Source organism: Macrosteles quadrilineatus, unplaced genomic scaffold, assembly GCF_028750875.1.
Source record: "Macrosteles quadrilineatus isolate MER2022 unplaced genomic scaffold, UCM_ALF_1.0 Scaffold_8__2_contigs__length_117827958, whole genome shotgun sequence".
Classification (NCBI taxonomy): Eukaryota; Metazoa; Arthropoda; class Insecta; order Hemiptera; family Cicadellidae; genus Macrosteles; species Macrosteles quadrilineatus.
Window position 1 is genome coordinate 112,315,868 of NW_026542601.1, and position 24,629 is coordinate 112,340,496.

The 24,629-nt window shown below is 32.0% G+C and overlaps 2 protein-coding genes and 2 long non-coding RNA genes across 4 annotated transcripts; 2 read left to right on the forward strand and 2 right to left on the reverse strand.

The window, feature by feature from the left end:
- Nucleotides 1–7,794: 7,794 nt before the first annotated feature.
- LOC129001289 (uncharacterized) lies at nt 7,795–10,521 on the reverse strand. The gene is made up of 2 exons (XM_054428539.1): nt 10,399–10,521; nt 7,795–8,174 (listed from the first exon to the last, which is right to left on the reverse strand). The coding sequence occupies exons 1-2, from the start codon at nt 10,487–10,489 to the stop codon at nt 7,795–7,797; spliced, it is 471 nt and encodes a 156-aa protein (XP_054284514.1). The 5' UTR covers nt 10,490–10,521.
- Nucleotides 10,522–11,027: 506 nt separating this feature from the next.
- Nucleotides 11,028–15,110, reverse strand: LOC129001291 (uncharacterized). Its single transcript, XR_008491407.1, has 4 exons — nt 15,029–15,110; nt 14,131–14,211; nt 12,529–12,637; nt 11,028–11,101 (listed from the first exon to the last, which is right to left on the reverse strand). It is a non-coding gene; the product is annotated as an uncharacterized LOC129001291 (long non-coding RNA).
- Nucleotides 15,111–17,920: 2,810 nt separating this feature from the next.
- LOC129001292 (uncharacterized) lies at nt 17,921–20,423 on the forward strand. The gene is made up of 3 exons (XR_008491408.1): nt 17,921–18,002; nt 18,817–18,897; nt 20,326–20,423. It is a non-coding gene; the product is annotated as an uncharacterized LOC129001292 (long non-coding RNA).
- A 1,698-nt stretch (nt 20,424–22,121) lies between these two features.
- On the forward strand, nt 22,122–23,910 carry LOC129001290 (uncharacterized). The gene is made up of 2 exons (XM_054428540.1): nt 22,122–22,244; nt 23,555–23,910. Exons 1-2 carry the CDS (start codon nt 22,154–22,156, stop codon nt 23,830–23,832), a joined length of 369 nt encoding a protein of 122 aa, XP_054284515.1. The 5' UTR covers nt 22,122–22,153; the 3' UTR covers nt 23,833–23,910.
- Nucleotides 23,911–24,629: the final 719 nt, after the last annotated feature.

Consider the following 24,629-nt stretch of genomic DNA (forward strand, 5'->3'; position numbering starts at 1 on the left):
TACTTATCTATATAAATAAAAGGCAAAGCCCTCACTGACTGACTGACTCACTCACTCAATCACTCATTACTAATTCTCCCACTTTCCATGTACCTAGGAGGCTGAAATTTGGTACACCGATTTTTTGGGCATTAAATAAGAAAACTAAGCGGTTTTTATTCTGATCGGGCTCTTGGGCTCCGCCCCAGTGGCTCTGGAGTTTCCCATGTTAACCTTATGATTTTTCATATTTAAAAGGAATTAATGAATCTTAACAGCTATTTCAATGGACCAGAGAGCTATTTTTATAGACCAGCTTACTTGTCTATTGTTAACATAAACTATTCCCTACTATTCAGACCACCTCCCAACTCCTTGAAGACCTTCAACAGAAAGATATACAAGCCTTTGCCTTGTTAAAGTAAATTGTAATACTTATGAGATAAGCTTGATTTCATTGTATTCAGTGATTCGAAAATAAAATCCATGCAATGCCTGCGTATAAAAGTAAATTGTTTGTAATAAGTAGTATAATTATTTATCAAAGCAATTTAGTTTTCAGGTTTGTACCGTTTCTAAATAATGAAGCCAGTTTTAACCCAGTTTTGCTGCACGACTCCTCTTTAGATCAGGCTGCAAAGTGATTGGTGGTTTTCTAATCGTAAGTAAACTACTCAAACTGATTACCTAAATACGTTTACTCTACTAATTACTATTATTAAAAGTCATATTGGTGGATTTTAATAGGTTTTTGTTTTAATTTAATCCAACAACAAAAATCTAATTGAAAGCTGATAATCTAGTAATAAGAAATGTGTCTTTCATTTTAAAACAAACTAATACAATTATTAATTTAGATATCTGCTACATTATATTTGGGCCGAGATTTCACTCAGCAACAACCAAATGAGTCAGACGAAGGTGTTGCACATTTTCTTAAGCTAGGTGAGTATAACTGTAAAAATCTATAATTTTATTCATTAATAACAGTATAACTTCTTATACTGCTCTAGCTTAGGTTTTAGAGCCGTTGATAAACAGAACTGTAAAGATGATTTAAACGTGATAGGAGAATTTTTGTACTTTAGGTATTAGGAAGTTATAAAATAATGGAAAATGCAAAAACAATGAGCTTTTATAGAAGATTGTCTCAGAATGTTTTTTAAGAGATCAGAACAGCATTTTTTTTAAATAATGAATAGGACCTAAATTAATAGGCCTATTAGTATTTATTTTCAATATTAAATATAAAATTCTTTATTAATATATAGTACGAAAATGTATCCAAAAAAGGTTTTATTGGACTATTCACCTCAAAAGTTTCCAATATAATTTAATATATATATTTATTTTTGTAGGTTAAGTTGTGTGGAATATTTAACACTACTTGCTTTAATCCTATTCTTCAACAAGGATGAATAGTTAGGTCTGAGAACGGAAAAGAAGATTACGTAAGTTATATGTAAAGAGAGTTCGACATAAACTATAACTATAGAAAAAAATTATATATTATATTAAAATCATTTTCTAGAATATTAAAACAATATTGAATTGTTAACAAAGTAGTCGTCTACCAATGTCAACATAGTTTTTTTCTGCTAGATATACTTTTATCAGCTCAAATTTGTTATACATCCAAGAGACATAGCCCAATGGAATTTTAACGGCATGGACATAAAAAACATGGACATGTGCTGGCTGGGTCTATGATCTACCTTTAAAAGTCCAATAAGATCAGTAGGTTTACGTGCCCAGAAATGACACACACCAAATTGTTCATCTTTGCAGTGTAATGGACCACCACGACTTTTACTGGTTGTTTTTTACAGGATGTGCTGCAAATGTTACTTGGATCTTCGGTATTGTCATTCCTGTATGTAGTCAGTCTTCTCGCAGTTGCTGGTTATACAGTGTGATTGAAAAGTCCCGGAACGGTTTAATATTTTAAAAAATAATGCAGATAGAGCTAAAATACTTGGTACAAAGTTACGGGGTATAAATTATATTTTAACACATATTCAGTGTTTCAATAACTCTTCAGGGGGACGTCCCACAAGGAGTCAGAAGAAAATCTTAAATAGAAGCATAGGTCAATATGCACATCAAATTAAAGGTCTTTTTTAAGTCTTTTAATAGGTCTTAATAAGTCTTTTTTAGGTCTTATATACGGTCTTTTTTTGAAGAATACAATCCCGCAAATCGCACTTCAAAAGGTTGATCATGCGCAAAATGACAGTTGTTCAAAGATTAATTTAATTTACATTGCTATTATACGCTTTCTCCTCAGGGGACACAGCCCTAGAATCGGAAGAAAATTGTTAACGTAAGAATAGGTCGATATGCACATCAAATTAAAGGTCTTCACTTTTAGATTACGATGCCGTAAATTCAAGCTCAAAAGAATGCCTGAGTAAAAAATGGCAGACGTTCAAAGATTCAAAATGGCGGATTCAAGAAATCTTTGAACATCTGCCATTTTGCGCAGGATCAACCTTTTGAAGTGCGGTTTGCGGCATTGTATTTTACTAAAAATACCTTTAATTTGATGTGCATATTGACCTATGCTTCTATTTAAGATTTTCTTCCGACTCCTTGTGGGCCGTACCCCTGAAGAGTTATTGAATCACTGAATATGTGTTAAAATAGAATTTTATACCCCGTAACTTTGTACCAAGTATTTTAGCTCTATCTGCATTATTTTTTAAAATATTAAACCGTTCCGGGACTTTTCAATCACACTGTATGTTACACATTGGTCAAGCGGTATATTTTATCACCCTGACGATTTATGAGTGTGAGTAATATTGGATATATTTGTTTTTAATAATATTTTTATGATATTTAGCGTTTAAAGCACACATTTGCAAAAGGGAAGCTTAAAAAGCGAGCTTAGCAAAATCACTAATTCGGGTAGCCTAATCTATACAGGGTGTCCCGGAACTCTCTACCAAAATTTTAGAGCATTGTTCCTGAGTTAGAAACATACGTAAATACCATATTTAAATTGTCAGGAAGTTCTTATTTACTTACACAGCCACCATTTTGTTTTTTCCACTAATTAATTTGCTTCTAAAGAACGGTTTAACATACGAAATTCAAACTTTGCACAAACATTTATGACAACGAAGCAAAGCTAGAAAAAAATTAAGAAAATTTTCAAAATTCATAAAACAAAATGGCGGCCATTTAAAGTGTTGTTTCTTAAAAACCTCAAAACCCGTTGATTTTACAAAAATTTTAAATGACTGCCATTTTGTTTTACGGATTTGGAAAATGTTCATAATTTGTTTCTAGCTTTGCTTAGTTGTCATCAATGTTTGGGCCAAGTTTCATTTTCGTATGTTAAACCGTTCTTTAGAAAAAAAATTAGTAAGTGAAAAAAACAAAATGGCGGCTGTGTAAGTAAATAAGTACTTCCGGACAATTTAAATATGGTATTTACATAGGTTTCTAACTCAGGAACAATGCTCTAAAATTTTGGTAGAGAGTTCCGGGACACCCTGTAGTCATAATTAATACGTTATCATGGAAGATTCTTTAAATTTCTAAATACTATGCATTGCGAAATAAAATTTTTATTTGTTAGTATTTTCTAAACTAGTTTGCACTTTGGAAAATATACTTACTAAAAATAGACGAATACACATTTTTTTAATATAACCAAAGTAGGCCTAGTGATATATTCTCTGAACCTAATATCTCAACATTTTCAGTGGTGAACTTTTACTTCGCAATCGTTGTGTTCAGTTATTACCTAGAGAGAAAGGAAGAGACGCAGTTTTTGACTTCTTTGGATGAACCAATGAGGTCTGCACTTGAACGACAAAGGGGCCACGCTAAAGAACAAGGGGTTCCCGACCCTATGAAAGCAGCTCTTATGAAATATAGAACCGATATTAAAGAAGAAAAAAGAAAGGAGAGTCAACCAAATCAAGCAGGCTCCTCTCAGCCAACTCCAAGGAATTAAATTATAATAAACTAATTTAAACAAACACAGTAACACATACAGTAATTATACAAGTTTGTAGTTATTTGAACAGTAATTTATACAAATCTTATAAGATATTAAAAATTGAAACTCAATCGACGAAAATGTGTTGTACCTTTAATGTTTTATTTTTATTTTGTCAGTAAACTGTAAATAAAGTACAATCGATTTAGTGAAAATAGGCTAATACAAAGTGAGCCGTGACTACTTTCCACCATCGAATGCCACCACTCGTATGCAATGGTGAAATTGTTTCTTGTATAGTTTGTGTTTCGCCATGTTACTGTTCCAACGACCATCAATGACGTTTTTCTGCGTCACGCTTTTTTCCTTACTCCTGTCCCGGAATTGTCATTGGTCCCGTGACGACAGACACGTTTGCCACGTAGAAAATTTTCAGAAATAGATTATCTTTGTCCATCTACTCTTATGCTTTCTTTTTTGCTAAGAAGTTTAGTTTTTTTTTTCTGACGGGATTTTCTTCTGCGTCGTAATGGAGTAAATTAAGATCGCCAAGCGTGCTTGGTGGGGCCCAGGAGGTGGACCATCAACCTGTGGCGGGAAACCTTTTCAACTTGGGGCCAATCCTTTAGACTCTGGGACGCCCCCCCCCCCCTCTCTGCCTGGTTTCATCGCACCTCCAGCTGAGTGACTGAAATGCCCTAGTTACCGTCGTACCGTAAGTTCCTGTTTTGTTATTTTTATATTTTTATAGATAAAGTTTTTAATGAAAATTAGACTATTTAACGTTAACGTTTTTTTTCAATGCATAGAGTTTATTTATTGTTATTTTTTCAAATTTTTTATTCAATAGCCTTTCTATTGATATAATTTTTTTAATGCGCCCCTAAAAGGTTAATTTTCACCAAGTTAAAAATGCATTTATTAAAAAGAAATATATATATATATTTATTGTTGTAATTTGTTAATATTAAAATTTGTTTAAAGGTAAAATTTAGTCAAATAATTTTTTTTGAAATCAAACTATTTTGAATAAATAAGGAAATACTTGTAAGTTGAAATTCAGTTAAAGTTTTGAGAGTAATTTACATGTATTGTTGTTAATGTTTGTTGTTATTTAAATTGTTTTTACAGCTCGTTTCTCTCAAATGGCACGTTGTTCTTGAACCTTCCTGACATATGACTATAAAGTCAGTCATATGGTTCTTAATTATTATTATGTTGTTTTTTGTAAACAATGTTTCAGTAAACAAACTTACTTGTAGCTCATTAAATAGAATTCTTCTATAAAGATTTCGTTTTATTTTAAAACAAGAAACATGGTACCGAAACGAAGAACCAGAAATAAGAATAAAGAAAGACAATGTTCTCCATTCAGAGAGGTTAATACAGACAACATTGATTATGATAATGATGAGATGAATAATCAAGACTTACTAATGAACATAAAACCACCAAAGCCACTGTTAGTTACCAGTGGTAGTGAAATGACAAAGAAGTGGAATTTATGGCGGAAACAATTTCAGTGGTATAAGTTACTACTGCTGTCAATTTAAAGAAGAGGACATTAGAGAAACAGATAGCTACTTTTATGACAATACTTGGAGAAGATGGAATTGAACTCTTTGAGTCTTTTGATATTGATGAAAAATCTACTAGCTTGGGTGATATAATTGCAAAATTTGATTCGTATTTTGAAAAGAAATCAAATGTCATATACGAACGGTTTATCTTCAACAATCTAAATCAGGGTAAAGGAGAAACTTTTAATGATTTTTTAACTAAAGCATCTAACCAAGCAAATAAATGCTCGTACGGAACAATGAAGGATAGCTTATTACGAGACAGGCTAGTTTGCGGAATTAATCATGACAATACTCGCCAAAAACTATTTCATGAAGAAAATTTGACACTTGAAAAGACAATAAACATCTGTAAGACTTCTGAAGAAGTAGAATTTCAGCTATCTACAATGTCTGAAAAGAAATGCTGCAACGTTTATGCAGTTAAAGGAAAAGAAACGTTAAGCAAAACACAAGAGGATAACACCTTCACTTGCAGTCGGTGCGGATATTGCCATGGCCCTCGAGCTTGTCCTGCTTACCAAAAGAAGTGCTCTAACTGTGGTATCCTTGGCCACTTCTCTAAGGTATGCCGCTCAAAAACAAATAATCGAGTGAAATCATTAAAAACTGAGGACTCCGATGAACATGGTGAAGTATATTCGATTCAACACTCAGACCAGGTAACATTAATTAGTTCCTTATCTAACGAAATAAAACTAAATCTTTATAGAAGAATTCTATTTAATGAGCTACAAGTAAGTTTGTTTACTGAAACATTGTTTACAAAAAACAACATAATAATAATTAAGAACCATATGACTTTATAGTCATATGTAATCTCCCTTCTTCACTTATAAGTCAAGTCTTTTGGGAGGTTTTATTCTTCGCGATGACTTTCTACTATATACGTCTTTAACTCCTATCGAAGGAACTCTTGGTTTTTGAAGAAACGATTTTATGACGTTGAAAACCCGGCAGGAGCAAGTACAGTGAAGGGAAGTAAAGCTGGAAATGGAGTTAAAGACGTATATAGTAGAAAGTCATCGCGAAGAATAAATCCTCCTAAAAGACTTGACTTATAAGTGAAGAAGGGAGATGACATATGACTATAAGGTCATATGGTTCTTAATTATTATTATGTTGTTTTTTGTAAACAATGTTTCAGTAAACAAACTTACTTGTAGCTCATTAAATAGAATTCTTCTATAAAGATTTAGTTTTATTTAAAAACAAGAAACACTTCCTCCACGGTTTTTCCTGTTGTAAAGTTTTGTGAGCCGCTCCTCGGGCCTACACATGGATTCACGCTTCCAAGTCGTTAGCCTGGGTGTGGGTACGAGGCCGTGGTTCAAAAGTCATAAAAACATCGATTTTAAACGTTAAACCATTAAAGAACCACAACAGTTGTATTTTAGTTACTTGACATTATTCAAGTAAAATATTAAAAATGATCCAGATTATCTGAAAGTAGAAACATGAATTTTAATGAAGATATCGCTAAAATGCAATAAAATTCGTCCTCATTCAAGACTGGCGTATAGTAGAAATACATGCAATTTTGATGATAAGCGTCACTATTACTGTACCAAAGGTAATTTAGTCTACTATGACACAAGATATAGAAAGAATTAGTAGTTAGATGGAAGTCACCTTCCTCAAGTGTTCCAGTTAATGATCAGTTTTGTTCAAAGAAATTTAATTTGCACATCATAAGCTATACTGAAAAATCTGTGGTAATATTTTTTAAGATTTTGTAGACAACACCATGTCATATCGTGAGGGTTTTAGCTAACACTGGGAAATAGTTTATTTTGGGAATATATTGCTCGAAGTTTTGTTTATCTCAATAGCAAGCTTTAAAACCCACAAGCACCTATGGGAACTGACAGTTTTTAGTTGTTGATTTTAATTTTTAGAGTAGTAACTACCATAACCACGGTCACATAGCGACGCCTTCAACAGCTGGTGGGTTTGCATTACTCTACTGTTGTGTGGACCTGCGTTGGAACTATTGAAGGAAGCAGACTATGTCTACTACGAAACGAGTTCCTATACTACGCAATGTTGAACAAGGTGATCAGATTGGCCCGTTACCTTTTCTAGGTACCTTAACTTGAATGCTTTCCACCTAGGAATTTCAAACCCAACTTTACTAAGCCACCAAACCTATACATAAATGTAGGCCAAAGGGTATTTTTTTTTTCGTAACCTCTAAACATGTTGACACCAAACTCTCTCAAAATGCTTACAACTTTGAGTTGTAAATAAAACTAACAGAATAAAAAATATACAACTGCTTTACTAATTTTTATCGGACCACTTAGAAGTCTTGTACGGCGTAGGCATTTGTGTGTTTGTTGGATTATCACTATCTATTTGCGTTGAAGCTTGGGGCCTTCCCAATGACTGAGCGCTGCGAGGCCCAGGTATCACATAAGGTGCCTGAGGGGTGTTCAAAGGAGGTGCAGAGGGCATCGTTGAAGGACCCTGGAAAGGATATCTTCCTCCGTTTGGCTGGTTCATCGGTGACATTTGATGGTTTTCATTTCCACCCCCAAGAGGGTACGTTACCTGTTGGTTGGTCTGGCTGTCGTAGACAGTGATAAAGTTTAAATCGTTCGCAATATCCTCAATGAATTCCCCATAGCTGTACCATACTGCGGCGAAGTACAGGAGGATAACTGCAATGAGAAGTAGTCGTTATGAAATGTACAATTCGTTAAACAAATTAAGACACAAGATTAAGACAGTGTTTGTACAGGATAATTGACTCCTGCTAAAAGGTAGGCAGGAAGACGCTACACTCCTAAGGCTACACAATACATCCCATTGATTTACAAAAGTATGAATTTAAGTATAATACCTACTTGAAAAATATAAATGTATGATGAGACAGAAATTAAGGCAAAGACAACTTTGATTAGTTCTTCAGAATATCCCTTGCGTTACCAAAAGATTTTTTTTTTCACTGTAAAATATGTAGATATTCTCTTATTGGTCGTAATAATTAACTACTGGCTTAGATGATTATTGTGTCTTTAGTAATTAATAGTCCTAAATTCATTACCAGCTGATTTAAGTCAATTAAAATAATTACTATAGCCTACAGACATCTTCACATATTTAGTCTAATATTATATTTGTATTATGTTTAGCTACTAAATCCACTCAAAGGTAAATTTCACTCAAACATTGAATTTGATTAAATAGGTAATAACTAATTGTGTCTAGGTGTTTTAGGATTAATAAACTACATGTACATATATACAGGGTGACAAAAAAGTCTGGAAACGGTTTAATATCTTTTTAACTAAATCCAATAGAAAATTCAAACCTTTCGCATCAACTTACATGTCTGAAAACTACTTTTTCCAAGCATTGTAATTTGTTTACCTCTACCAGGGGACGACCCATGAGGAGTAGGTACATAATCTTTAATGTAAGCATAGGTTGATATGCACACCATTTTAAAGGGTTAGTCAAGTGGAGTTCATTGCCGGAAACCGCTTCCAAAAAGGTTCATCCGTTACAAAATGGCAGCTGTCCAAAGTTCTTGTGAAATATACCTGCACAGGCCTTAGTATGGGCAAATACTAGTATTAAACATTAGCTTGAGAGCTTAAACTGTATTTTAAAGTCAACTAGCTCATAGACTAATAGTATTCAATCATCAAAACAAATTTAACCGGGTTTCAGATTTCCCTGCTAATGTTGACTATGAGTATTTACCAATACTAAGGCCTCTGCTGGTATATTCCGCAAGAACTTTGAACTGCCGTCATTTTGTAACGGGTGAACCTTTTTTGAAGCGGTTTCCGGTAATGAACTCCACTTAACCAGACCTTTAAAATGATGTGCATATCAACCTATGCTTACATTAAAGATTATGGACCTACTCCTCGTGGGCCGTCCCCTGGTGAAGGTCAAATAATGACAATGGTTGCAAAAAGTAGTTTTCATACATATAAGTTGATGTGAAAGGTTTGAATTTTCTAACGAATTTAGTTAAAAAGATATTAAACCGTTTCCAGACTTTTTTGTCACCCTGTATATATATATAATCCAATGTATGTTTGTTTGTATGTATGTTTGTTTGTTTGTCCTTTATGGACTCCGAAACCGCTCTACAGATTGAAATAAAACTTTCAGGGATTATTAAGGATAATTCAAGGATGGTTTGTGTGAATTTTGGTGCAGATCCCTCAAAAGGGCTCCGCCCCAGTAGCTCTTGAGTTTCCCTTGTTAACCTTATGAGTACTCATATTTAAATGGAATTAAAGAATCTTAACAGCTGGCTCAACTAAACAATTTGATTCTGTGATGTTCAATAGCATTAAAAAGTCAATAGGTTTATCAACAGGGTGCAGCACTATATTTTTTTTTAAATTTATGACAACAGTTAATTTTTTACCAAAAGGTGAGTGAGAGTAGCGAACGAACTTCGAACCGGAGGCGAGTTAGCTTAACAAACGAGCTAAACCTAAAGGTGAGTGAGCGTAGCGAATGGACATTAACCAGGACGTGATTGAGCCATGCGAACGAGCTCATCTTGAAAATGAACGAGCATTTGACATAAAACCACATTAGGACAGGACGACGTCTGTCGGGCCAGCTAGTACACAATATTTGACTCAAGAATCATCACAGTGCTACACAATGCTTACTGTTGGATTCATAATTTTAAAGAAAAAATGCTGTACAGTGTTAGTTTTGAATTTTAGTCTTTAACTGTCTATAAATAAAACAAAGAGTAAATCAACCTGTTACAATAATATACTAAAATGCCAATAAGGTAATTACGTATGTCAATTGGTTGAACAACGTTTAACTCTATGCTTATTATTATGTCTAGTTGCATTCTTAACCAAATAAATCAGGTTATAATCTTAAGTTAATCGTACTTACCTAAGGATATTATTTCAGGAAACCATTGATGCCTGACCCCACTAAATACTAATCCATAAGCGATAAACTGCAAGGAATGTAGGATGGCCATAAACACTCCAACTACCTTGAGAACTATTGCGATTTTCTAAACAAACATAAAAGGTTTGGTAGAGTTGGAAAAGATTTAGATCTTTAATGCTGTTTAGAATTTATGAGAACTAAACTAAATAAATCTTAGTTACATGACAATCCTACGCAGGTCTACAATGTAGCAAAACTAAAATCGAATAGCTAAATATCCACCCATCATTTTAAGATGATGTAAATTCTAAGAAGTAATGACCACCTCAAACGTGTTTCTAATAGGATGATGGCAATCAGTTCACGTAAATTTAAATTTTTAAAAATCAATACATTTTTCGTATTTTATTGTTGGGGAACAGAAAAAGTTTCTAGTTTTTAAGTTCAATTTTGGTCACTTGTGAAATTCGTAAAAGGCATAATATTTTTCCATTTTCCATAAAATTACTTATTTAGTAACTGCGGTCTTGTATAGACCTAAATAATAAATAGTGAACAGTAATTTAGAAGAATTTACTTATACAAATATGTCTAGATTTAAAAATAAAAAAATATACAGCTTTTACCTTGGTCGTAGCGTAAATAACTCCAATAGAGACCATAATGACAACTACAGCCACAAGAGCACGCAATATATAAACTGAAAACGATTAGTATATTATTGATTTTAGTTTGGAAACATGTTGCTCATATCATAAAAAAAGTTTTTGAGAATTCACCCCTTCATAAGTTCCAATTCATTTCCTTGATTTCGCTATTAGCATCTAGATTATATTAGATGAAGTAGAGGATCGGTTTTATTACAATGGCCTTAGAATTCTGTTGATTTGCTTGAATCAGAATATTCATTTTAATTATTATGTTTTGATTGGACATGAACGGACTGGCTAACACCGAAGCAGTAACACGCGTACTGCTCCGATCCCAGCTTTCAATAACAAAAATCACCGTCACGGTAAAATCTTTCACAGAAACATCATTAACTGTATGTTTATTAAATGTTTCTCATTTGTTCGTGGGACACTTGGAAACATTTTAAAAACGAAATTGTGACGAATTTCAAACTGGAGTGTGATGTTTGTACATAGTTGAGAAACAATTCAATAAAATATCACTGGTTTCTAGAGACGCGATAATTTATTTTATTTATTTTTATTTTATTTTATTTCATTCCAACGGCAGAACCATTATACATTTCAATACAAGAAAGATGGCTAGGTACTATTTACATGCTAAAAAAAATAATGGATACTGAGTGCTAACAAATACATAACATAACAAGCAAATAAATAGTAGTATAACAAACGATGCAACAACAACAACAACAACACTGTGGCTAATTAATAAACTATTGACATACCACAAAGAAGAATTTCTAGAAAGCTATCAGGCACACATGGAAGTTCCTTACTAGATAGTATAAATAAATATAACAAACAATTTGTTTGTTTTTCCTATGAAAGACAAAATATACAAGCAAGAAATTAGAATAAAACCTCATATACTTATACTACTATCCAATAAAGGACGTTGATACATTTAAAAATCCTACACCGTGTTAAAAGGGCTGAAATTAGGTTCCAATTGCAATATGTACTTTCTCAAACATTCTTCTTGTCTATATCTTGTAAAAGAGGACATATAAGTGATAAATATCAATCAATCATTTTGTCCCTCAATGATAAAAACGCATTAATTGAGGAATACATAACAGGCAAAAGCCAAAAGTACGTTTACTTCACCCAGTATCTTTATAAAGTATAAATATGTGAACTGCATGTCTATTCTGGTTTGAACATCAAAAAACGAGTTTCGATAAAAACGTCAAATGTGTGGGTGTGGAAAAGGCTTAGGAATTCCCAGAAATTCGAAAGGTTAAAAACACTTTTATAGTTAAGTTGAACTATTAATTTGGCCAATGCTAACTTCTAAAGTGGTTGTTAAACGTATGCTGAATGATCGTGTAAAGACAAAAATCTTTCATGTGGTAATTTAACGTAAAATAACGTTAAAAGTCAGCCAAATATACTACTAATTATATGCAAATACAGTATTTTGGTTTCATACGTGTTAGTACTCTGCTCTTCTGCTCCTTGTTTTCGTCGTCTTCATTTTCCTCTGGTCCCAATAGATCGAATGTCTCTTTGCATTCGAAAAGCTCGAAAACATTGTTTGCCTTAAATAAACAATGATGTAAGTTAATAAGAAATAAGTTATTTATGTTGGAAATATAAGATATTATTCATGAATACAGTTAATATTGGGGTGAAGTACGTTGTGTTCAACACCAATTAATAAGTACATGTAGTTTTTATTACTATGGTTGATAATTTAGTTTAACTAGAAGTTGGCCTATATATTTCTGAAGAGATCCATTGTTCAGTAAATCAATTGAAAACTCTTCTTTTTTGATGCATATTTAAGACCTCTTATCATGGTCCATTCTTCCAGTTAACCTCTAGAAAACTACCAATAACGTAAAATTTACAAATAAAGCAACAAAGTTTGTAATAATTTAAAATCATATAATGAAAACGTGACAGTTTTTATTTATTTCACGATTCAGAATCAACCACTTGGATTTTCATGATTTTTGTGTTGGAAGAAAGATAATTTTGAGAACTAGAGAATGTCGAAGCCATAATTTTAGTTTACAAATTCAGTTTCTTATAAAATAACTTTAAATTTTAAAAAGTATAGCAGCCGACGCTAACTTTCTACACTTTTGGCATTAATTTGCTTAACGTTACAGCTGTAAACATAAGCGTGTCTGACACAAATTCAGATTTTGGATAATAATTACATGCAAAGGATTGACTTATTTATACTGTGTGTAATGCTGTACTCTTTGATACATTCATTTATTTGCTAAGAATATGACAGATTATTAAAATATAAATCGTAAAAATCAAGCTGGATGTTATCATTAGTTTTTTAGAGCAGTCTTTAAAAATTTTAGTTTGTTTTAGTGCAATATAAATCTTTTAACTAAAAAAAATTTAAATAAAAATATTTCGATTAAAATAGAAAAATATTTTATATAACTATCAGGTTAGTTTATTATTCTGTAATTTTGCCATTGATCATAGGAAATAAGTGAGATTCTATAACCACTGATTTATACAAATTGAGGCTCTGCCCTCGAGTCTTCAAAAGAAAGATGCAACATTATTTTTCCGTTCAACTTTTTGGGGAAAGAATAGGAAAATAACAATGTTTACATGTTTTAATTCATCTTGGCAGCTTTTTGTTTAAAATAACTGTTTAACTGATTTTAAACATTGCTTGAATTATAAATGGAATTATTATTGTCATAACTTTAAGTTCAAGTTGACAGCTCGTTTAAACAGAAAATACTAACAACAATGATACATATACCTGCAATCTATTGGGAGAGAGTGACTAAATAATTAATTAGGCTGGGGCATGTCCGCTGATTGCACACTTTAATGGGGGTCTTAACTTGTATAGTTAAAAGCGAAACTCTGTAGAAGTATACACTCACAAATTACTTAAAATCTGGGTTAGCTTTTGCTAATTCGTTTTAAGACAATTAGTAAAATGAAATATTAATATTTACTAAAATAATTAATCAAATATGAATAAACACACTAGAATTTCAATTGACCAATAATTATACATACAAAAAAGCTATTTATTTTAACTTACAATATGCAAAACTGCAATTATATAACAGCCGAGCCTCAGTGAAAGACAGAAACAGCAAGTTCTTAGCAAAGCCATCAAATGCTGAAAAGTTAGAATCAGTTTTAATTTTAATATTTAATTTCTCTTGAAGACTACATTCGAAACCCCAGTGTTATTTGAACATTAAAAATATATCCTCTCGTAATAATAAATTATATTTGTAACAGGGCCTACTTTTTTCTTTCTGTTAGCTAAATCATTGTTTTTATTCGAATGTATGAATGGATATGTTTGACTTATATTTTAGTAAAATTCTTTGTAACATTTGAAATTATGTTGTGGCATAATGTATTATTTTGTTGAGTGCATCTTACAAAACCGTTAAGTAATAAAACATAATATGTTACTTTAATTCATGTTGGGCCATAACAGATATTTTGTAATGTATGTCATGTCACGATACTGTTGCATGATACGAAACAATAGGTTATCAAAGAAATAACTATTAACTACAAAAAGAAAGCATCCTTGACATTTATAACTGGTATTGTAAAGTGGTGGTATTATTTTTACAAATAACATATCGACGTTTTACTATTTATAAAGCAATTTTTTGCATTCAATCAAAAAATAAACTACGTTACCTTGTTAATATCTTCTCACATAGTTGATATCAACGTCTTGGGTTTTATAGTGCCATGTAAGGTTCTAATATACTTTATTACGGTTATATTTTGAAAATAATATGCACTGCGACTAACTCTTTAAAAGTAGCCTTTAGCGTTGTGGAATGAAATCAATATGTCCAATCCTGTCCATTTATTTTTATATTTATCTACTACAACCCAGTAAGTTTGAAATATTGATCAAATAAAAGTCATCACTCTTAAAAATTAGATTATTGTTGGATTGAGTTTACCTGATATGTATTTAATTTTCTTCTCCGTTAAATGACGAATGATTTACCACAAATATTTAAAACACTATTAGATAAATTTTAGTTTAAAACTGTAGTTACTAAGCAACGGCCACCAAGTCGTTTCAGTGTTAAAAAGCTTTTATACAACTTTTGTTACATTGATCAATTAATTTATTAAATTTTTGGTAAAACTGTCTGATTTTCTAAATGGGTTATTTTAAATATTTTCTTATCCATTACCAAGAAAAAACAAATACTATGGTTTTGTGTTGTTGCACGACTAGGCCAATCTGCTCAAATAAACATTTGATTTGCATATTAGATGGTAACTGTGCTGTGTGCTGTTTGATAATTTTATTATTGTAATCTTGTTACTTATTTAATGTTTACATTGAATGTATTATTGTTTTCAGCTTGATTATTTACTTTTGGGGTATTGGCTACTAAAGTATCTATGTTTAACTGTGGTGTGAGTTTTACCTTTCACTACATGGTGTCAGGTTAAATAAACTTTTGTGGAGAAAGGCAAACACAGGAACCTAAGGATGGCTGAAGCAGTGAGTAGTACAGTTAGTATAGTTATATACCAACTTGTCACACCATAACCTTTCAATTTCAGGGAACCTTCTGAATGGCCTAGATGGATAAGAAAATTTGAGAGGTTTAGATTAGCTTCAGGATTAGACAGTAAGAGTGGGGAAAATCAAGTTAATATGCTTTTATACTGTCTAGGAGATGACGGAGAAGACCTTTTAACATCTTTCGGGTTAAAAGATGAAGAATTACAGAGTTATGACACTGTCAATGGTAGATTTGAGTCTTACTTAGGTTTCAAAATCAACATTGTATATGAGAGAGCTAAATTTCTAAAAAGACGTCAGTCGGAGGGGAAACCTGTTGATTATATTTTATAAATAGTTTACACAAACTAGCAGAGCGATGTAAACTTGGGGAATTAAAATATGAACTTATTAGAGATATGATAGTAATTGGGGTAAATGATGACAATCTTTCTCAAAATTTACAGTTGGATGACAAATTAACTTTAAGTACAGCAATTTTGAAAGCATGACAAGCAGAGAGTTTAAAACAACAACAAAAAGTAGTGAGAGAATCGCCGGAAATGGAGTTTGTCAATAAGGGAAATAATCAATCCACTAAACATCGGTTTAAGGAGAGTTCTTACAATAAAAGTCAAGATCAAAGCAGTTCAAAGAAAGGTAAAGAGACATATTATAGATGTGCACAGACCTATGGAAAATGATGAAAATAGATTTGATTGTCAAGGCCAAGGAACTGAAACTGATACTAGACATAATTACAATAGTAATGAAAATAACAGACCTAAAAGAAGTGTAAAACCACCTCAAAGATATAGCGACTCAGACTTTTATAAATAATTGAAAAAAAAGGAAAGAGAAGATGTGCTGTGTGCTGTTTGATACTTTTATAATTGTGATCATATGTTACTTATGTTTACATTGAATGTATTATTGTTTTCAGCTTGATTATTACTTTTAGGATCTTGGCTAATAAAGTATCTATGTTTAACTGTGGTGTGAGTTTTACCTTTCACTACAGTAACCACTAATTATACAGATGATATGCATGTTGACTTAGGTTAGGTTAGGTTAGGTTAGGTTACGTTAGGTTAGGTTGGGTTTAGGTTGGTTTTAGGTTGGTTATGAAATAAAGATATTATTTCATACTAGGACTGAACAGAACAAGAAAAAAAACAGAAGAGAGTTACAGCATTATCACTTAGATAAAGTCCATTTGCGATTGGTGGAAATTTCACCCGTGACATCAGGGACGAAAGGACCACACTTAACTACTATAACAGGACTTAACTACTATAAATCTGTACTACTGTTTTAAACTCTCTTTTTTTGTCATGCTTTCAAAATTGGTGTACTTAAAGTTAATTTGTCATCCAACTGTATATTTTGAGAAAGGTTGTCATCATTTACCCCAATTACTATCATATCTCCAATAAGTTAATCTTTTAATTCCCCAAGTTTACATCGCTCTGCTAGTTTGTGTAAACTATTTATAAAATATAATCAACAGGTCGCCCCTCCGACTGACGTCTTTTTAGAAATTTAGCTCTCTCATATACAATGTTGATTTTGAAACCTAAGTAAGACTCAAATTTACCCTTGACAGTGTCATAACTCTGTAATTCTTCATCTTTTAACCCGAAAGATGTTATAAGGTCTTCTCCTTCATCTCCTAGACAGTATAAAAGCATATTAACTTGATTTTCCCCACTCGTACTGTCTAATCCTGAAGCTAATCTAAACCTCTCAAATTTTCTTTTCCATCTAGGCCATTCAGAAGGTTCCCTGAAATTGTAAGGTTATGGTGTGATAAGTTGGTATTAAACTGTACTAACTGTACTACTCAATGCTTCAGCCATTCTTAGGTTCCTGTGTTTCCCTTTCTCCACAAAAGTTTATTTAACCTGACACCATGTAGTGAAAGGTAAAACTCACACCACAGTTTAACATAGATACTTTATCAGCCAAGACCCCAAAAGTAAATAATCAAGCTGAAAAAAATAATACATCCAATGTAAACATTAAATAAGTAACATGATCACAATTATAAAGGTATCAAACAGCACACAGCACAGTTACCATCTAATATGCAAATCAAATGTTTATTTGAGCAGATAGACCTAGTCGTGCAACAACACAAAACCATAGTATTTGTGGTTTTTGTTGGTAATGGAAAAAGAAAATTTTGAAAATAACCCATTTAGAAAATCATACAGTTTAAACAAAAATTCAATAAATTTATTGATAAATGTAGCAAATAGTGTATAAAAGCTTTTTAACACTGAAACGACTTGGTGGCCGTTGCTTAGTGCTAAGTAACTACAGTTTTAAACTAAAATTTATCTAATAGTGTTTTAAATTTTTGTTGTAAATCATTCGTCATTTAACGGAGAAGAAAATTAAATACATATCAGGTAAACTCAATCCAACAATAATCTAATTTTTAAGAGTGATGACTTTTATTTGACCAATATTTCAAACTTACTGGGTTGTAGTAGATAAAAAAATATGTGGACGGGATTGGACATATTGATTTTGTTTAACAAACGCTAAAATCTAGTTTTAAAGAGATAGTTGCAATGTATATTATTTTCAAATTAAGACCTTAATTAAATCTATTAGAACCTTAAATGACACCATAGAACCCAAGACGTTGATTCCATCTATGTTAGATGGTATTACAAGGGAATGTAGTTAGTTTTTTTATATTTAATTCAACAAATAGCTTTCTAAAAAGTGAAACATCGTTATGTTATTTACAATGATAAAACTACCATTTTAAAATACCAGTTATAAATGTCAAGGGTGCGTTCTATTGTAGTTATAGTTATTTCTTTGAAAACCTATTGTTTTGTATGCAACAGTATCGTACATGACATACATTACAAAATATCTGTTATGGCCCAACATGAATTAAAGTAACATATTATATTATAATACTTAACGGTTTTGAAATATAACATGCACTCAACAAAATAATATGGTATGGCACATCATAATTTCAAATGTTAAAAAAAGTGTTACTAAAATATAAGTCAAACATATCCATTCATAGATTCGAATAAAAACAATGATTTAGCTAACAGAAAGAAAAATGTAGGCCCTGCTACAAATATAATTTATTATTACGAGAGGATATATTTTTAATGTTCAAATAACACTGGGGTTTCGAATGTAGTCTTCAAGAGAAATTAAATATTAAAATTAAAACTGATTCTAACTTTTCAGCATTTGATGGCTTTGCTAAGAACTTGCTGTTTCTGTCTTTCACTGAGGCTCGGCTGTTATATAATTGCAGTTTTGCATATTGTAAGTTAAAATAAATAGCTTTTTTGTATGTATAATTATTGGTCAATTGAAATTCTAGTGTGTTTATTCATATTTGATTAATTATTTTAGTAAATATTAATATTTCATTTTACTAATTGTCTTAAAACGAATTAGCAAAAGCTAACCCAGATTTTAAGTAATTTGTGAGTGTATACTTCTACAGAGTTTCGCTTTTAACTATACAAGTTAAGACCCCCATTAAAGTGTGCAATCAGCGGACATGCCCCAGCCTAATTAATTATTTAGTCACTCTCTCCCTATAGATTACACGTATTTGTATCATTGTTGTTAATACTTTCAGTTTAAACGAGCTGTTGGCCCGTCCTACGTACTGGAGTTGAGTAGTCAACTAAAACTAAAAGTTATGACAATATTTCTCTTTCTAATTCAAGCAAAGTTTAAGCCGTGAAACATTTATTGTAAACAAAAAGCAGCCAAAATTAAGTAAACATTGTTATTTTCCTATTCCTTCCCAAAAAGTCTAACAGAAAAATAATGTTGCATCTTTCTTTTGAAGACTCGGTGGCAGAGCCTCTATTTGTATAAATCAGTGGTTATAGAATCTTACTTATTTCCTATAATCAATGGCAAAATTACAGAATAATAAACTAACCTGATACTTCTATAGAATATTTTTATATTTTAATCGTAATTTTTTTTTTTGTTAGTTAAAAGAATTATATTACACTAAAACAAACAAACAATTTTCAAGACTGCTCTAAAAAATAAATGATAACATCTAGCATGATTTTTACGATGTATATTTTAATAGTCTGTCATCCTCTTACCAAATAAATGAATGTATCAATGAGTATACCGTTACACACAGTATAAACAAGTCAATCCTTTGCATGTAATTATTATCCAAATTCTGAATTTGTGACAGACACGCTTATGTTTACAGCTGTAACGTTAAGCAAATTAATACCAAAAGCTAGTGTAGAATGTTAGAGTCGGCTGCTTTTTAAAATTTTAACTTATTTTCTAAAAAAAAAACTGAATTCTGGTTGATTCTAAATCGTAAAATAAAAAAGCCCTGTCACGTTTTTATATATATGGTTTTAAATTATTACAAACTTTGTTGCTTTATTTGTAAATTTTACGTTATTGGTAGTTTTCTAGAGGTTAACTGGAAGAATGGACCATGATAAGAGGTCTTAATTATGCATCAATAAAGAAGAGTTTTCAATTGATTTACTGAACAATGGATCTCTTCAGAAATATTTTAGGCCATCTTGTATTAAAACTAAATTATAAACAATAGTAATAAAAACTATATGTCGAACTTATTAATTTGTTTTGCACACAACGTACTTCACTCCAATATTAACTGTATTCATGAATAATATCTTATATTTCCAACATAAAAACTAATTTCTTATTAACTTACATCATTGTTTATTTAAGGTAACCTATGTTTTCGAGCTTTTCAACTGCAAAGAGATATTCGATCTATTGGGACCGGAAGAAAATGAAGACGACGAAAACATAGAGCAGAAGAGCAGAGTACTAACACGTATGAAACCAAAATACTGTAATTTGGCTGACTTTTAAGGTTCTTTTACGTTAAATTGTCACAAGAACGATTGTTGTCTTTACACGATCATTCAGCATACGTTTAACAACCACTTTAGAAGTTAGCATTGGCCAAATTAATAGTTCAACTTAACTATAAATGTGTTTTCAACCTTTCGAATTTCTGGGAATTTCTAAGCCTGTTCCACTCCCAAGCATTTGACATTTTATCGAAACTCGTTTTTTTACGTTCAAACCAGAATAGACATGTAGTTCACATATTTATGCTTTATAAAGAAACTGGGTGAAGACCTACTTTTGGTTTTTCCCTGTTATGTATTCCTCAATGAAGTGTCGTTTTTATCATTGAGGGACAAAATGATTGATTGATATTTCTCAATTATATGTCCTCTTTTACAAGATATAGACAAGAAGAATGTTTGAGAAAGTACATATTGCAATTGGAACCTAATTTCAGCTCTTTTAAACACGGTGTAGGATTTTTTTAATGTATCAACGTCCTTTATTGGATAGTAGTATAAGTATATGAGGTTTTATTCTAATTTCTTCTTGTATATTTTCTCTTTCATAGGAAAAACAATCAAATTATCGCGTCTCTAGATACAAGTGATATTTTATTGAATTGTTTCTCGACTGTATACAAACATATCACACTCCAGTTTGAAATGTGTCACAATTTTTTTTTAAATGTGTCCAAGTGTCCCACGAACAAATGAGAAACAATTGGCAAACGGACAGTAAATGATGTTCCTGCGAAAGATTTTACCGTGACGGTGATTTATGTTATTGGAAGCTGGGATCGGAGCAGTGACGCGTGTTACTGCTTCGATGTTAGCCAGTCCGTCCACGTCCAATCAAAACATAATAATTAAAATGAATATTCTGATTCAAGCAAATCAATAGAATTCTAAAGCAATTGTAATAAAACCGATCTTCTACTTCATCTAATATAATCTAGATGCTAATAGTGAATTCAAGGAAATGAATTGGAACTTATGAGGGGGTGAATGCAATAAAAAACTTCATTTTATGATATGAGCAACATGTTTCCAACTAAAATCAATAATATACTAATTGTTTTCAGTTTATATATTCCGTGCTCTTGTGGCTGTAGTTGTAATTACGGTCTCTATTGGAGCAATTTACGCTACGACTAAGGTAAAAGCTGTATATTTTTTCATTTTTTAATCTAGACATATTTTTATAAGTAAATTCTGCTAAATTACTGTTCACGATTTATTATTTAGGTCTATACAAGACCGCAGTTACTAAATGAGTAATTTTATGCAAAATGGAAAAATATTATGCCTTTTACGAATTTCACAAGTGACCAAAATTGAAGCATCAAAAACTAGAATCTTTTTCTGTTCCCAAACAATAAAATACGACAAATGTATTAATGTTTAAAAATTTAAATTTACTTGAACTGATTGCCATGATCCTATTATGAAACACATTTGAGGTGATCATTACTTCTTATAATTTACATCATCTTAAAATGATGGGTGGATATTTAACTATTCGATTTTAGTTTTGCTACATTGTAGACCTGCGTAGGATTGTCATGTAACTAAGATTTATTTAGTGTAGTTCTCATAAATTCTAAACAGCATTAAAGTTCTATATCTTTTCCAACTCTACCAAACCTTTTATGTTTGTTTAGAAAATCGCAATAGTTCTCAAGGTAGTTGGAGTGTTTATGGCCATACTACATTCCTTGCAGTTTATCGCCTATGGATTAGTATTTAGTGGGGCCAGGCATCAATGGTTTCCTGAAATAATAACCTTAGGTAAGTACGATTAACTTAAGATTATAACCTGATTTATTGTATTAAGAATGCAACCAGACATAATAATAAGCATAGAGTTCAACGTTGTTCAACCGTTTGACATAAGTAATTACCTTATCGGCATTTTAGTAAAATATTGTAACAGGTTGATTTACTCTTTGCTTTTATTTATAGACAGTTAAAGACTAAAATTCTAAACAAACACTGTACAGCATTTATTTCTTTACCATGATGAATCCAACAGTAAGTATTGTGAAGCACTGTGATGATTATTAAGTCAAATATAGTGTATATGTAGTTTATTAATCCTAAAACATCTAGAAACAATCAGTTATTACCTATTTAATCAAATTCAATGTTTGAGTGAAATAGTTTGAGTAAAAGTTTGAGTAAAAAATAATAATACTGCTGCACCCTGTTGATAAACCTATTGACTTTTAAATGCTATTGAACATCACAGAATCAAATTGTTTAGTTGAGCCAGCTGTTAAGATTCTTTAATTCCATTTAAATATGAGTACTCATAAGGTTAACATGGGAAACTCAAGAGCCACTGGGGCGGAGCCCTTTTGACGGATCTGCGCCAAACTTCACAAAAACCACCCTTGAATAATGCTTAATAATGCCTGAAAGTTTTATTACAATCTGTCGAGCGGTTTCGGAGTCCATAAAGGACAAACAAACAAACATACATACAAACAAACATACATTGGATTTTATATATATATCCTATATATGTAGTTTATTAATCCTAAAACATCTAGACACAATCAGTTATTACCTATTTAATCAAATTCAATGTTTGAGTGATATTTACCTTTGAGTGGATTTAGTAGCTAAACATAATTAAAATATAATATTAGACTAAAGATGTGAAGATGTCTGTAGGCTATAGTAATTATTTGAATTGACATAAATCAGCTGGTAATGTAGTTAGGACTATTAATTACTAAAGACACAATAATCATCCAAGCCAGTAGTTAATTATTACGACCAATAAGAGAATATCTACAGATTTTACAGTGAGAAAAAAAATCTTGTGGTAACGCAAGGGATATTCTGAAGAACTAATCAAAGTTGTCTTTGCCTTAATTTCTGTCTCATCATAAATTTATAGTTTTCAAGTAGGTATTCTACTTAAATTCATACTTTTGTAAATCAATGGGATGTATTGTGTAGCCTTAGGAGTGTAGCGTCTTCCTGCCAACCTTTTAGCAGGAGTCAATTATCCTGTACAAACACTGTCTTAATCTTGGGTCTTAATTTGTTTAACGAATTGTACATTTCATAACGACTACTTCTCATTGCAGTAATCCTCCTGTACTTCGCCGCAGTATGGTACAGCTACGGGGAATTCATTGAGGATATTGCGAACAATTTAAACTTGATCACTGTCCACAATAGCCAAACCAACCAACAGGTAACGTACCCTCTTGGGGGTGGAAATGAAAACAATCAAATGTCACCTATGAACCAGCCTAACGGAGGAAGAAATCCTGGCCAGGGTCCTTCAACACTTCCCTCTGCACCTCCTTTAAACACCCCTCAGGCACCTTATGTGATACCTGGGCCTGGCAGCGCTCAGTAGTTGGGAAGGCCCCAAGCTTCAACGCAAGTAGATATAGATTATCCAACCAACACACAAATGCCTACGCCGTACAAAACTTCTTTGTGGTCTAATAAAAACTAGTAAAGTAGTTGTATATATTTTATAATCTGTGAGTTTTATTTTTTAATTCTACCACGCAAAGTTGTAAGCATTTTGAGAGAGTTTGGTGTGTTATAGAGGTTACGCAAAAACAAATGTATCCTTAGGCCTACATTTATGTACTGTATAATGTAGGTTTGGTGGCTTAGTAAAGTATAGTTTGATATTCCTAGGTGGAAAGCATTCAAGATAAGGTACCTAGATAAGGTAACGGGCCAATCTGATCACCTTGTTCAACATTGTGTAGTACAGGAACTCGTTTCGTAGTAGACATAGCCTGAGTCCTTCACTAGTACCAACGCAGGTCCGCACAACAGTAGAGTAATGCAAACCCACCAGCTGTTGAAGGCGTCGCTATGTGACCGTGGTTATGGTAGTTACTATAGTATATATACTATATACTATATAGTCCTCGCCACCCTATTTTGAGGCAGCCCAAGGCCGCACGCCGTATATCTAGTGTGGCTTTGGGCTGCCTCAAGTTAGGGTGGCAAAAACCTACTTTAAAAATTAAAAGCAACAACTAAAAGCTGTCAGTTACCATAGGTGCTTGTGGATTTCAAAGCTTGCTTTTGAGATAAACAAAATTCCGAGCAATACTTTTCGAAAATAAACTATTTCCCAGTGTGAGCTAAAACCATGACATGACATGGTCTAGTCTACAAAATCATTTTACC